The sequence below is a fragment of the Rhinoraja longicauda genome, chromosome 1, assembly GCF_053455715.1.
Source record: "Rhinoraja longicauda isolate Sanriku21f chromosome 1, sRhiLon1.1, whole genome shotgun sequence".
Classification (NCBI taxonomy): domain Eukaryota; kingdom Metazoa; phylum Chordata; class Chondrichthyes; order Rajiformes; family Arhynchobatidae; genus Rhinoraja; species Rhinoraja longicauda.
In genome coordinates, this window is record NC_135953.1 from 48200951 (window position 1) to 48215223 (window position 14273).

Sequence of the window (14273 nt, forward strand, 5' to 3'; positions counted from 1 at the left end):
CGGGAGAAGAATGAGGAGGAGATAAGACTTTGCCTTCCATCACAGTGAGGGTATGCCTAGAGCAATCACTGTGATGGCTGTTTTGTGTAAAAAATTATATCTGTGTGTCTTGTGCTTTTTAATGTCTACTGCCGGACCCTGACGTGAGAGGACGCTGGCGTTGAGTATTCGCCGCTTTACCGTCAGGATAGTTTGTCTGTTTGTTTCTATGTTAATTGTTTTTGTAAAGCGCTTTGAGCATGTGATAAGGCGCTATATAAAATAAATGGATTATTATTATTATTATTACTACTAACACAAAGATAAACTGAGTTTTACTGCTATGCTGTTTGTAGGGGGTATGCACACCTGTCCATAAGGACAGCAAGTTCCGGCCAGACCATTTCACACGTCACTGTCCTTTATGGTCAGGTGTGCATACCCCCTACAAACAGCATAGCAGTAAAACTCAGTTTATCTTTGTGTTAGTAGTGTCTGTCTATGTGTGAGCTTTGGCCTTTAATGAATGTAGTGAAATGCCTGTGTATGTGCTTGCCTCATTGATCTAAATAAATGAATGTTCTCATAGCGCAGCACTTATGTCAGCATTTGATTTTAATGGTAAAAATAAATGCGACTAGAATCTTTGAATGAGATGTCATGGTAAAGTTCTTAGAAATTCAATAAATTCCGACAACTATTTTTTTTTAAATCACCAAAATCAACTTTATTCAAAAACTCTTTGAATGAGATGTCATGATACAGGCGACAACCTTGCAAACCTGGGGACAGCACTCGACAGCGCCCGCAATAAGCAATGATCCCTGCCGACGAGCCAGCTGTCGCCGAGAAATTTCATACCGGATGATTTGTTAGCGACGCACTGAGATCCACTACGATTCTTTGAAGACTCCTCACGATCATGCCCGCTACACCCCGGCGAATTGTCGGCGACAGCCTAGTCGCCGGCAGTCGCCTTAAATTCGCCTAAGTGGGACAGGCCCTTAAGCTTCTTGAGGTGAGAATGTTGTCACTGATAAGGCCAATCGACAATGACAAACAAAGTAGAAACTAAGCTACCATTTCACTTTGAAGAGAACAGTGAGCAACATACATTTCCTGAATAACAGCAGTGGACAATGTTTAAATGAGAAATTGTGCATTTAAATTACTAATGTTAGGACTGGAATTTGAAACAATATTTATTCAAAATGTATACATGCACCTGCAAACTGTATGAGTAACTATTTTTTCCCTGCTGCCTAATTTCTCTTCCTTCCTGCCTTCTGTGAAATTACTTGAGATTTCCTATCTCTGCTGTATCAGCGAAGATCTACATGTGCTTAGGACAAAAAACTTCAACCAAAGGCCCATTAGTGAATTTAAATATCCGATATTTTATTTTATAAGCAATTAATTGGATTACTTTGTTGATATTATTGTTGCAGAATTAATAATTATTTATTAATAATTAACAGTTCCCAATGAGAAAATGTTTCTAAAATGAAAAATAGATTTTCCAGTTATGTTACTCAGCTTTTTTACTAGTTTATTACATAATTAGCTGTCAGGGGTTATGGGGAGAAGAACAGTGTTGAGAGGGAAAAATAGATCAGGCATGATTGAATGGCGAAGTAGCCTTGGTGGGCCGAATGGCCTAATTCTGCTCCAATGACATGAATTTATAATTGCAAGAATGAAAAGTCATGCTAAAATAGGAATATCTTTTTCAAAGGTTTCAAAGGTTTCAAAGGTTTCAAAGGTTTCAATTTTTCATATTATTTTTTCATATTTCAGATACAGCACGGAAACAGGCCTTTTTCGGCCCACCAAGTCCGCGCCGCCCAGCGATCCCCGCACATTAACACTATCCTACACACACTAGGGACAATTTTTTACATTTACCCAGTCAATTAACCTACATACCTTTTATTGTCTTTTATTGTCTTTTATTGTCACGTGTACCAATTAAGGTACAGTGATATGCAAATTACTATACAGCCATACCAAAGAAAAAGCAACAGGACACACAACGGCATAAAAATTGACATAAACATCCACCACAGCGGATTCCCCACATTCCTCACTGTGATGGAAGGCAAAAAAGTCCCATCTGCTTCCTCTTTATTCTCCCGTGGTCGGGGCAGTTGAACCATCCTTCGGGGTGATCGAAGCTCCTACAGCCGGCGGTCGCAGCCCCTGCGTCAGGGCGATCAAAGCCCCCGCATCGGGGTGGTCGAAGCTCCTGCGGCTTGGAGTTCCCCGAAATCGGTCTCTAACCAGAGCTCCGCGATGTTAAAGTTCACAGGCACCCCACAGTTGGAGCTCCGAGGTCGATCCCTGGCAAAGAGATCACGTGCTCTGTGATGGTAATTCCACAGGCTCCCGCGATGGAGCTCCCGGTCAATCTCCTGCAAAGGCCGCCAACTCCTTGATGTTAGGCGCAGTGCGGACAGAGATACGACACAGAAAAAAATGGCATCTCCGTCGAGGTAAGAGATTAGAAAAAGTTTCCCCCAACTCCCCCCCCCCCCCCACCCCACCCCCCACAAAAAAACAAGCTAAAGAACACTAAAAAGATACATTTAGAAACATAGAAACATGGAAAATAGATGCAGGAAGAGACCATTTGGCCCTTCAAGCAGGCGCGGATCATCCACAATCAGTAACCTGTGCCTGCCTTCTCCCCATTCCCTTGATTCCGCTAGCCCCTAGAGCTCTATCTAACTCTCTTTTAAATTCATCCAGTGAATTGGCCTCTACTGCCTTCTGTGGCAGAGAATTCCACAAATTCACAACTTTCTGAGTCAACACGTTTTAAATGGCCTCCCCTTTATTCTTTGACTGTGGCCCCTGGTTCTGGACTTCCCCCAACATTGGGAATATTTTTCCTGCATCTAGCTTGTCCAGTCCTTTTATAATTTCTATACTTTTCTATAAGATCCCCTCGCATCCTTCTAAATTCCAGTGAATACAAGTCCAGTCTTTCCTTCCTCATATGACTGTCCCTCCATCCCGGGGATTAACCTCGTGAACCTACGCTGCACTGCCTCAATAGCAAGGATGTCCTTCCTCAAATTAGGAGACCAAAACTGCACACTTTAACGCATACTATTTAAACACAAAAGGACAGACAGACTGTTGGCGAGGCAGCCATTGCTGGCGCCATCCCGTGTAGACTTGATGGGCCGAATGGCCTAATTCTGCTCCTAATACTTATGAATTTGTAATTGCAAGGATGAAAAGTCATTCTAAAATAGGATTATCTTTTTTATAAGACAATATGTGAATTTGCATTTAGAACAATTTTATTAACTGCTCAATTTAAAATGTATCCTCTATTTAGCATATTCCAAAGACATTTATGCCATTGGAAAGTATTAAGTCTCCCTTATTTTTGTATACCATGTTTTTCTATCCCAGACAATCACTAATGCATATGACTGATAGAGAACCAAAATATTATAGGGTAATGTAAAATTCCTCTCTGATACCTGAAGTCAATCAAATAATTCCAAGAGAGCATGGTTAATAGAATGTACATCCCCCAATGTTTACATTTTATCTGAACGTTTGTCACACTGCAGAAACAGAGCTAACTGATGCTAATGACTTCAATGAATCCACACTCACTGTAACTGACAACTAGTTACAATCTCATCAACTGGCTGTGAACTTAAATCCTTGTTGGTGTCAAACTCGTTTCCGTGCTTATGTAATTCATGACCAAACATTTAATTCTGAATTACCTATAATTTCTAATAGAATATGTGTAGAGTCATAGACAACCTTTTCGAGTAGAATACCAGATGGAACTTTATCAAAGGTCTTGGTGAAGCCCATATGGACTATATCTATGTCCCTGCCCTGGAGAACCTTCTTGGTTACCTTTTCAAAATACTTAATCAAATTTGTGAAACATGTTCTCCCACATACAGAACTATGCTGGCTATCCCTAATCAACCATTGTCCATCCAATGCATATATATTTTATTCCTCAGAATCCCCTCCAGTAACTTGCCTACCACTAGTTTTTCTTTGCAGCTGTTCTTAGAGCACAAAATTAGCCACTGTCCAGTCTTCTGGTGTCTACATGAACTTTAGTAAGACATTTGACAAGGTCTTGTATGGTAGGTTGGCACTTGAGATAAGGTATATGGGATGCAAGGTGAGCAGCTTAATTGGATTCAAACTTGGCTTGATGATAGGAGGTAAAAGGTGGTGAAGAAAGGATTTTTATTTGATTGGAAGTCGTGACTGGAATCGATGCTGAGGCCTTTAATGTCTGTGATAACATGTTAATGTAAAAGGTATGATATATAAGTAGGTGGATGACATCTAAAACAGTGGTATGGAGATTGTAAGGAAGTTTAGTGTAGTGTATATAATGGTAACTGTGACTTTAAGAACTGAGTACAAGAATGGTATGTTCTGTGTCATGTGATATATTCAATATTTTATCAGTCTCGTGAATATGTGCGAGTATGCACAATGTACCTTTGTGAAATAAAGAAGACCCACACTGGCAACAGCGTGTACTGAAAACCTGTGCTTGGTTCTATCTACATGCTGAAGCCGTAATATCTTACACTTGTCTATGGCTTCAAAAGGATATACAGTATATCAGATGGGGCATTGGCAGACAGAAGTTAATCCAGACATGTGCAAGATTATGCATTTTGGAAGTCAAATAGGGGTAGAATATATTTACAGTAAATCGAAAGACAGTAAGCAGTATTAATGACCCTGGAGTCCATGTCGACAGTTCCCAGAAAGTGTCAAAACAATGGTTCAATCAATGGTACGATATTGTCACATGTACATGTATTGTCACAGGTGCAGGGAAATTAATTTTTGTATGCATTTCAGTAAAATTATCCCCACATACAAGCACTTAGATAAGCATGTCAGATACAGTACGAGTGTATAGTTTATTTATTTATTCGTGTCATCACACAGCTGTTTGCCAATAGCGAGCAAATTTTAGTGCCACGTCGTTGGCCTCTGCAAGATCCTTTACAGTGCATGTGTCTTGCAGCATGTCACAGCTCAGGAGATGTTCCATAGTCTGGGGGTCACGTCCGCACTCGCAGTCTGCCACATCTTCAGTATATCCCCACTTCAGCATGTTCGATTTCCTCCTCGCCATGCCTGTCCGCAGTCTGTTGAGACTGCACCAGGTTATCCACGGTTGGTCGGAACCTGGTGGGAGTTTCTCAGAGGGATCAATTGTCATGTGAGTGTCTTCCGGAGATTTCTCTAGTCTCTCTTCCCAGAGTTTGAGCATTCTGGACAATGCACTGCAGTCCAGGGGATGGACAGAAGAAAGGAAACTTCTGCGTGATTTCAAACGCTGAGGTAGCAAAGGGTGATCATGTCTTTCATCCTCATTGGCTGAGGCGTTCTTTTTGACTGGCTACAGCTCTTCTGATTCCAGGAGGTGCAATGCCAGAGAGTAGGTAGATGTTGTCAGTCTTGGAGAGTAGGTAGATGTTGTCAGTGTATAGTAGTACTGCACTGTAGTACACAGACAGTTTAGAGAATCTCTAGATTTGGCGTGGAAAAGGCATATGGTATGGTGAAAAAGGCATTTGGTGTGGTGGAAAAGGCATATGGCATTCCCGTCTTCATAACTCAGCCCATAGAATATATGAGTTGAGATATTATGTTGCAATTTTTCTCAAGCGTGGCTTATGTGCACTTGAGGTATTGTGTGCAGTTCCAGTTGCCACACTATAGGAAGGATGTGATTACTTTGGACAGAGTGCAGAGGAAATACACCAGGATGTTTCCTGGATTGGAGGACTTTTGTTATGGGGAGAGATTGGATAGGGAGGGCTTGCTTTCCCTGGAACAAAGGAGGCTGAGGGAAGACCTTATAGATATACATATTATGAGAGACATAGAATGGGTAGATAATCAAAATCCATTGGGAGGTGTACGAAATACAAGAGAACATAGGTTTAAGGTAAGAGAAAGAAGTTTTAAAGGGAATCCGAGGAATAATTTTTTTACACAGAGTGTATAGCCATAACTGGAATGGGCTGCCTTAGGAGTGACGGAATCTCATATAATTACTGCGTTTCAGAGGCATTTAGAAAGACACTTAAATAAGCAAGGCATAGAAAGATATGGTCTTAATGCAGGTACATAGGATTAGTGTAGATGTGAAAATAGTCAGCATGGATATGATGGACTGGCCGAAGGGCCCATTTCTGTACCGTACAACTCTAACTCTCCATATTATTAAAACATCACTAATTCTGACAAATCGTAATGCTGTTCAGTATTCTAGGGTGGATTGTAGAGTTTGAGGGCTCTGTAATAATTATTAAAAGCTAAATTACCTTTGGATATTGCTGGGTTCCTAGTAATTTCAGCAATTAATAATTATTGCAGAGCCCAGGAAGTTCCAACAAAGCTGTGAAGCTGAAGAAACACTGTAATAGTGTATAAATAGTGTACATCTAGATGTCACTATGTCTTTTGGCCCTGTGACTTAGTGAAATAACTGATCACAAAGTACCATGCATGTCAGGTACTTTCTTTGGAGTTAGCCAGAACCATCATATACACCCCATTTTTCTCCATTGCATTTGCTTGTATCTTCAGGTTTTGATTTGAAAGTAAGGCTTTTCTTGTGCTTGGTTCTGCAATTTCAAACACACTTTAAAAATTGAATTAACAATATTTTAGGAATCAAGATTATTGAATTGTTTAAAGAATTAGTGTGAAGAGATTTCATCTCATGTCCTATCTGGTAAAGCTGCTGCCTCACAGCACTAGAGGCCCAGACTTTGATCTCCTATCCTGACCTCAGGTGCTGTCTGCGTGGAATTTGCATGTTTGTTCTGTGACCGTGTGGGTTTCCTTCGGATGATCCGGTTTCTTCCCACATTCAGAAGACATGCAGGTTTGTAGGTTAATTGGCCTCTGTAAATTGCCTCTAGTGTGGAGGGAGTGAATATGAAATTATAATAACAAAATTAGTGTGAATGTGCAGCATGGAATTAGTGGGACGTAGGTTCTGTTTCCATGCTCCATCTTACAATCAATCAATGAATCTATCGGGATGGTCTGCCCTGGGGCAGGTCTTAACTCAAGATCACACACGGGCAAGACCTTCCAGAATTATGCTGGCACAACTGGTATTGTTGACACGTACAGGCTTTTCTTAACTGCAGCTTCAGATTAGCTTCCCCTCAATCCAGCGAGGATCTCCACAGCAACGCTGAGCATTTCCTCAAGTTCATTGCCCTAGTTGATTGTCCCAGACCACTGGCAAACCTGGCAGCATCCTAGCAGGTGGACCCGGGCCACACTGGGATTGATCAGCAGTTTTTAAACCTTTGCTTTAATTCCCAGTGTGATTTACACAGCTCGAGACAACCTTTCTGTGACTAACTAAATTGCTGCATTAATTTCTCAGCAATTTATTTGTATCTTTTAATATATCTTTTAATTAGAGGCTGGTTTGTTCTGTTTATGGAATACATACAAGATTAAAATAGAAGCTACGATAAAAAATAAAAATACTTAAAATCCATGATTTCATAAGACAATTGTACCAAGAAAAGTTTGATTTTGAGGAAAAATAGTTTGCAAGTACTAAATGTAGCTTAATATACTATTGCATTTTACTTTAACTTAATGTAATTAAGAGTAATAGTTTCAGAGTGAAATTACTTAGTAAAAGATTAAATTCACATAAACGCATATCAGCTTAATTATTTTATGAGAGACTGTAAAAAGGATAATGCTGTGCTATAGGGTTAGAGTTAGGTTATCCTAGAGTTTTAGTTTAGAAACACAGCATGGAAACAGCCCCCTCGGCCCATCATACCCATGCTGACCATCGATCGTGCACTAGAGTTCTACTCTACACATTCGGGATAATTTACCGAAGCCAATTAACCTACATACCTGCAGGGTTTTGGAATGTGGGAGGAAAGTGGAGCACCCAGAGAAAGTTTCCCTCTCCCCTGACTCTCAGTCTGAAGAAGGGTCTCGACCCTAAACATCAACCATTCCTTTTCTCCAAAGATGCTGCCTGACCTGCTGAGTTACTCCAGCATTTTATCTCTATTTAGTTGGTAATTTTGTTCTCTTTATTACTTGAAACACATTGGGAACTAATGTAAAATTTGTAAAAATATGGTTAAGCTAGTCTGGCACACAACCTTCAAAAGTCTTATATTTTCTGAGAAGCAAATATCATATCCAAAAGGATTGCAGAATCATGAGAAAAATACATCTTAAATAATTTTAATAGTTTATTTCAAAATTACATACCTCCACAGAATAGATCTGAATTTATACTCATCTTTCAGTTCTAAAAGTCATGCAACACTAAAATATTTGCATCAGTTTCATGTTGTAGTTGCATGCATTAAAAAAATAACACAGTGAATAAAAGATTATAGTATAGGAAAATGTGATTTGCTACACTTTAGAATGAAGAATAGATTATTGTTAGATGGAGAAAAACTGGTAAACATTGACTTTCAGTGTTCTTGAAGTGCAAAAAGATAAAATATTTTTACAGTAAGCAATTAATGTGGTAAAAATTATATTAGGCTTAATTGAAATTTCATTATTAAAAAGAGGAACCTGGAATTGAATGTGCAGTTTTGATTTTCAGAGAAGAAAATATTTGCCTTGGAATCTATGCAATAATTGTAGACAGCTTCTCTGGTTGAGAGAACTAAAAGGAGATTGAAGAAATGCAACCCATGCCAGCTGAAGTTCAAACAAATGTGGGGTCCTCTCAATGGAAAATATGAAATTCTGAAAAGGATTAACACTACAAGATTGTTTCTGTAGGCTGGGAGAATTTGAAATAATGGACATTGCCACAGCAAAAGGGCTAGTTGATTGGGATAGAAACTACATCTTTTCACAATGGAGCTTTGATTCCTCACTCATTTTTTCAAGAAAAATGAGTGGTGTGTAGGAAGTAAACTTACAATTTCAGAATCCTATTGAATGGAGGACTGGAGTTGAGGGTCCATATGTGGTTACTTCTTGCACTCTATTACTTGTGTTCTTATGTAAAACTTAATTGGATAGGAAATTAAAAAAACTAAGAGAAATATTGTGTGAGGTCAAGATAAAGCATATTAGAGAAAGGATTGGAAACATATAAGTACATTTTTATTTCAATTTGATTGAAATATTGGAAAGAGGGAAAAGGCATGGGTTTAAAACAATGCCAGAGACCTGGGTTCGCTCCTGATCTGGGATGCTGTCTGTGTTGTACATTCTCTCTGTGACCATATGTTTCCTCCAGGTGCTCCGGTTTCCTCCCATATCCCAAAGACAGCCACTGTAAATTGCCCCTTGTATGTAGGGAGCGGATGAGAAAGTAGGATAACATAGAACTAGTGAGAATGGATGATAAATGGACAGCGTGGTCAGTGGGCCTAAAGGCCTGTTTTCATGCTGTATCTTTAAATCATTCAAAACCTAAATGAAAGATAACTCAAAATGGGAAAAAAGGACAGTGTTGAAAGCAAAATCAGATCAGTTGTGACTTCACTGAATGATGTTCAAGGTTCATTTGACCCATAAACTCCTTTTTGGTTTTTTTTAAGAAAGTAAAGTTCAAAGCAGTACTGAACATTATTATTTGTATGAAATAACAAGTTATAAGAGTTGGAAAGATAAGTTCAAAGTGATAGAAGATCTGTCAAATGCTTAGTTATTCCTCCATCTTTTCAAGAATTAGGAGTTTGCTAGAGAAGCCCTGCAACAATATGAGTAAATACTCAAGTTTGGTAACGGGCGGCGCGGACACGATGGGCCGAAGGGCCTCTTTCTGTGCTGTAGGACTCTATGACTCTATGACCTGGGCTTCATTGATTCTTTAAGGTTCGTTGAAGAGAAGAGTTTTTGGCACCAGAGTAGAAGTGAAGGAAATAGGAAATATTTTTGTTTGGAATAGGGCAAATGGGCAAATATCTACAAAATAATTATTGGTCTATTTCAGATGTCATTGGTATGTAGCATGGTGTCCTCAACAGCATCTGAAGTTCATTCACCACCACATCTCTCCTATTGTTAGAACATCGTGTTCGCCTGGGGTTTCCAAAAGCTACCATTGAATTTGAAGACTTTCACATTTTTGATAAGGCACTTTTTTTTTTACAAAATGTAATAAGTCAAGAATGTCAATTATACAAAAAAATATGACTTCTATACAAACACTTTCAATGTCCACAAAGACATACTTAAATACGACACAGATTGGTTGTTCGACGAAGGAAGTTGCCGCCACAAGTTTGAATGGTGAGTCACAATCGTGCCGAACAGAGAGAGATCCAGGCGAACATCAGCGAGGGGGCTGCCGTTTCTCTCCAATCGAACTGTTCGTTTTATCTCTGAGCACATTCGACTTCAAGTCATCGCTGCTAAAGCCCGATCCTTGCTCGTTTCCTGTTTTAAAGGATTAGTACATTTACTCGGATTTTTTTAATGAACTAGAAATCTGCATCGAATGAAGTCTCTGCCTCTTAATGCATTCAATGTTATTTTTAAATCGCAGCCTCGAATACAAGTATTCTTGCAGAGCTGAACAAAGCGACGTTTCAGTGTCATTAGTTATATTAAAGTGCCTTTCCTTGTGCTATTTTACCATTCAGTAGATGCTGAAACAACTCTGAATGGCCAAAAGTCAAACTAAACGCCGCTGCATTGTGCCGCACATTACCTGAGGGAGACGCAGATTTCCTCCGGATTCCTGGTTTTGCCTCAGGGACTTGAGGAAACAGAAACTTCGTGCATTGGCCGTTCACTCTGTTGCAGATACCGGACGGACACTTGCAGACTTTCCTGCATTCCAACCCGTAGGTTCCAAAGGGACAATCTGAAAGAGCAACATCCGAATCAGAAACATATACAATACAATATATCTTTATTGTCATTGTACAGGGCACAACGACAATCATACAATAAGAATAACGTTAACGGAGGCGATTAAATATCAAGGGCGATGGATGGTATGTATACATTCGAACTTCGTATTGAATTATATCACTTTTCTAAATTATTTTTTAATCATGCACAATTTCGAGCATTGCTTCCCTTGAATTAGTGCGTGAAGATGTCCCCACACTGTGGAGCCGATTCGGTTTTGGAAATACTGTATCTGCCGATGGTTTAGAATCTGCTTTGGAATTTAAACTCTGATGTGAAGCGGGTGAGTTGGATGATAAAGCCAGAACCACTATACCAATCTGATGCCTTTTCCTTGACAATTGTAGGAACGGTCACAGAGTGCTGGAGTAACTCAGCGGACCAGGGAGCATCTCTGGAGAACATGGATAGGTGATGTTTGGGGTCGAGGTGAAGGATACGTGTCGTTTGAGTGTGCGAGAGCGATACACTTGATGCTTGCACTTTGCAGTAGATTATAAAGATTCGTTTTCTTGTTGTTTTGCAAAACTCTTTCAAGATTACAATAGAGTGCTGTACTGAGATCGCTGCAACTGAGTTCGCCAGCGATGTGCGACTGGGAGAGCGAGCGTCCAACATAGCGCTGATGTTGGCAGGTGGGACAGTCAAGTCAACCTGTTTCACAAATACATCGTTATTGGACATTTACCTGGTCCGCTCCAGATTAAAGCGGGATTTGTAACAAAAATACCCGTGATCCCGTCCTTTATTTTAACAACAATGCACAAAGTGCTGGAGGAACTCTGCAGATCCATTTCCCCCACTGACAGACACAAAATGTTGGAGTAACTCAGCGGGACAGGCAGCATCTCTGGAGAGAAGGAATGGGCGACGTTTCGGGTGGAGACCCTTCTATTCTCCAGCCAGATGCTGCCCGGCCCGCGGAGTTACTCCAGCACTATGTGCTTTTGCTCATGTAATTTAACTCGTATTTCTCTCGTTGTACTTACCTTTGCACATGCCATACTCGTCTCCAAAGTCGTCCTCCTCGCTGTTGAAGACGCACGTTAGTCCGGGCCCGCATTTAACCCCGTCCATCCCGGCCACGGTGCGGTAACACACCTCGCCCCTGCCGGCCGCACACACATGGCAGCAGCCGCAGTCATCCAGCACTGTCCTCTTGCAGCCCGCGGTATGGGGACAAGCGGTGGTCCGATCACAAGAGTAGGAACAGTCGACTGCATATTTCAGCGTGAACCCTTCCACGGTGCCAATGAAGACCAGCAGCAGCAAACGCTCACTAGCACTGGACATGGTTGCACTGTGTCGCCACCTTACACCTGGACCGAGTGTGACCCTGAAGTGCGGCGTGACAGGCACTGGGCTTTTTATCAGTCGGATGCCCACATGTTTTTCACCGGGTCAGTTTCCTAAATCCGGTGTTGTTGTCCTCTGGCCAGCTTGTGTTGTAGGTTTCTAAATCCGGGCTGGAAGTAGATGGAATTAAACATGTCGCACGGGTTTGCCATCCAGGAATTGAACAGATGCATTGACGTAAGATGTTATGTTCAGTTGTTTTGTAAAGATTTTAAGACTGGATCTCACACGTACTTTGTCAACTGTTCAAGGACGCGAAGAACAACAGCAAAAATGCAGCTCTTGGGAGTGTGCAGGGAGAGCCCGGCAGGGAGAGCCCGGCAGGCACTGCTCAGTGTTTGCCACTGATTCTGGTTACTGACACGTGTGCGACTGAATTCCTGTCAAGTGCACTTTTGAGAGAGACACATTTTTTTAACCTTAGTTCAGAAAATCAACACTTCAAGAACCAGCCGCACCTGGTAAGATCTGCACCCTAGATAGATTGAGGAGCTGGGAAGTCGATCTGATTAGGAGAAAAAATATGACTTTTTACAGAGGATCGGGAATTCATTCTACGATCCCACCTCTATCTTCCTGTTCATCTACCTCATTAAGCCATAAGGTCTACCTTTCTGCTTTTATGATACTCCCTAACATCTAAAATTTGGTTCCTCGGCCTAAAATCATCTTGTGCAGAACTGTGTCAATTCTCCTGTGAGGCACCTTTAGAATCTCATACATGAAAACAACTGCAGCCTCTAAACCACGTTGGAAGTTGTCTTTTGATGGACTATGCCTCCAATCTCCACATTATAAGGACCTTCCTGACAATGTTAAATATTACAGTTATTGAAACATTACAAGCGACATGAAGTTATGATTGTGCATTGACTCCTGTGTTGCTTTTGGGTTACATTTATACAATTACCTCAGAAATGTGGCAAAGACATTTCAACTTGGTAACAGTGCTGAACCTTTTGTGCGCTGAGGTCTGATACATGAAAGCTGTGGGCTGTTTATGTGGGCTCACTGCATTCAATGCAAATGTGCCAGTTTGGTTAGGACTGACCTCAAGAAGAATTCCTTGTACAATCAACAACGTGGCCCAGTCCAAGTATCTTTCTGATCTTCTCTTTATGTTCACCCTTCAACTGGGCTTTTATGCACAACTTCTTATACTTGTGCATTTGACAATAATCTCGATTTGACTTGATTTATGAATGATGAATTGAACTGTATCCTTATCTTGGAGACTCACGGGACAGCAATTGCTGGAAACAAAAACAAAAAAAAAACATTTGGAGGAATTCATCATAAGAAGTACCATCTGTGGGGGGGGGGGGGGGGGGGGAGAAATTGTCAGAATTTTGGGTTGACACCCTGCATATTTATATTTACTCATTTTAGGAGTACAGATATTAAGCTGCTGCCTGATTTACAATGCTTTACAAAAAGAATCACAATATATATATATTTTCAACAACACTATTCATTTCAACACAATCTGGGTTTTTATCTTTGTTTCTACCTTCGATATTCATGTTTTCCTTTCTATTATTGTGAATTTATTTACTTAGAAAAATGAAAACAAAGACTTGAGTTAGTATTTTGACAATTCAATAAAAAATTAATACTAAACCAATTACATTCTGCGGTTTAAAATACACTGACATTAGAGATTGATAGTGGCATTTTAGATCCTCAAGTATCTTTTCTGTGGCAATGAGACAGGATCTAGCTTTCTGAAATGTGCCCTGGTCCCAGATATTGCTGATTTTCACTTACTTTCTTTTACATACTCACTTAATCTATATTGAGGAACCTTGAACTAAGTATAATTCAGGGGAAAAGTACAAATGAATAGGTTTTTCATTATACTAGTAAATTAACCTCTATCCTAAACTGGGTCAATCAAGCACAAAGTTTGGCTACTACCTTTACTAAAAATGGTTTAAAGTACTCAATTATGTTGAATTGCCAAGAAAATATACAATTTTGAATGCATATCCTTACTGTATCTTGATTTTAGGAAAATTGTAGCA

The 14273-nt window shown here is 40.3% G+C and overlaps 1 protein-coding gene across 1 annotated transcript; it reads right to left on the reverse strand.

Annotated features, from left to right (window-relative positions):
* Window positions 1-8277: 8277 nt before the first annotated feature.
* Window positions 8278-12205, reverse strand: esm1 (endothelial cell-specific molecule 1). Its single transcript, XM_078410114.1, has 3 exons — window positions 11883-12205; window positions 10688-10843; window positions 8278-10413 (listed from the first exon to the last, which is right to left on the reverse strand). Exons 1-3 carry the CDS (start codon window positions 12184-12186, stop codon window positions 10310-10312), a joined length of 564 nt encoding a protein of 187 aa, XP_078266240.1. The 5' UTR covers window positions 12187-12205; the 3' UTR covers window positions 8278-10309.
* Between the last annotated feature and the right edge of the window lie 2068 nt (window positions 12206-14273).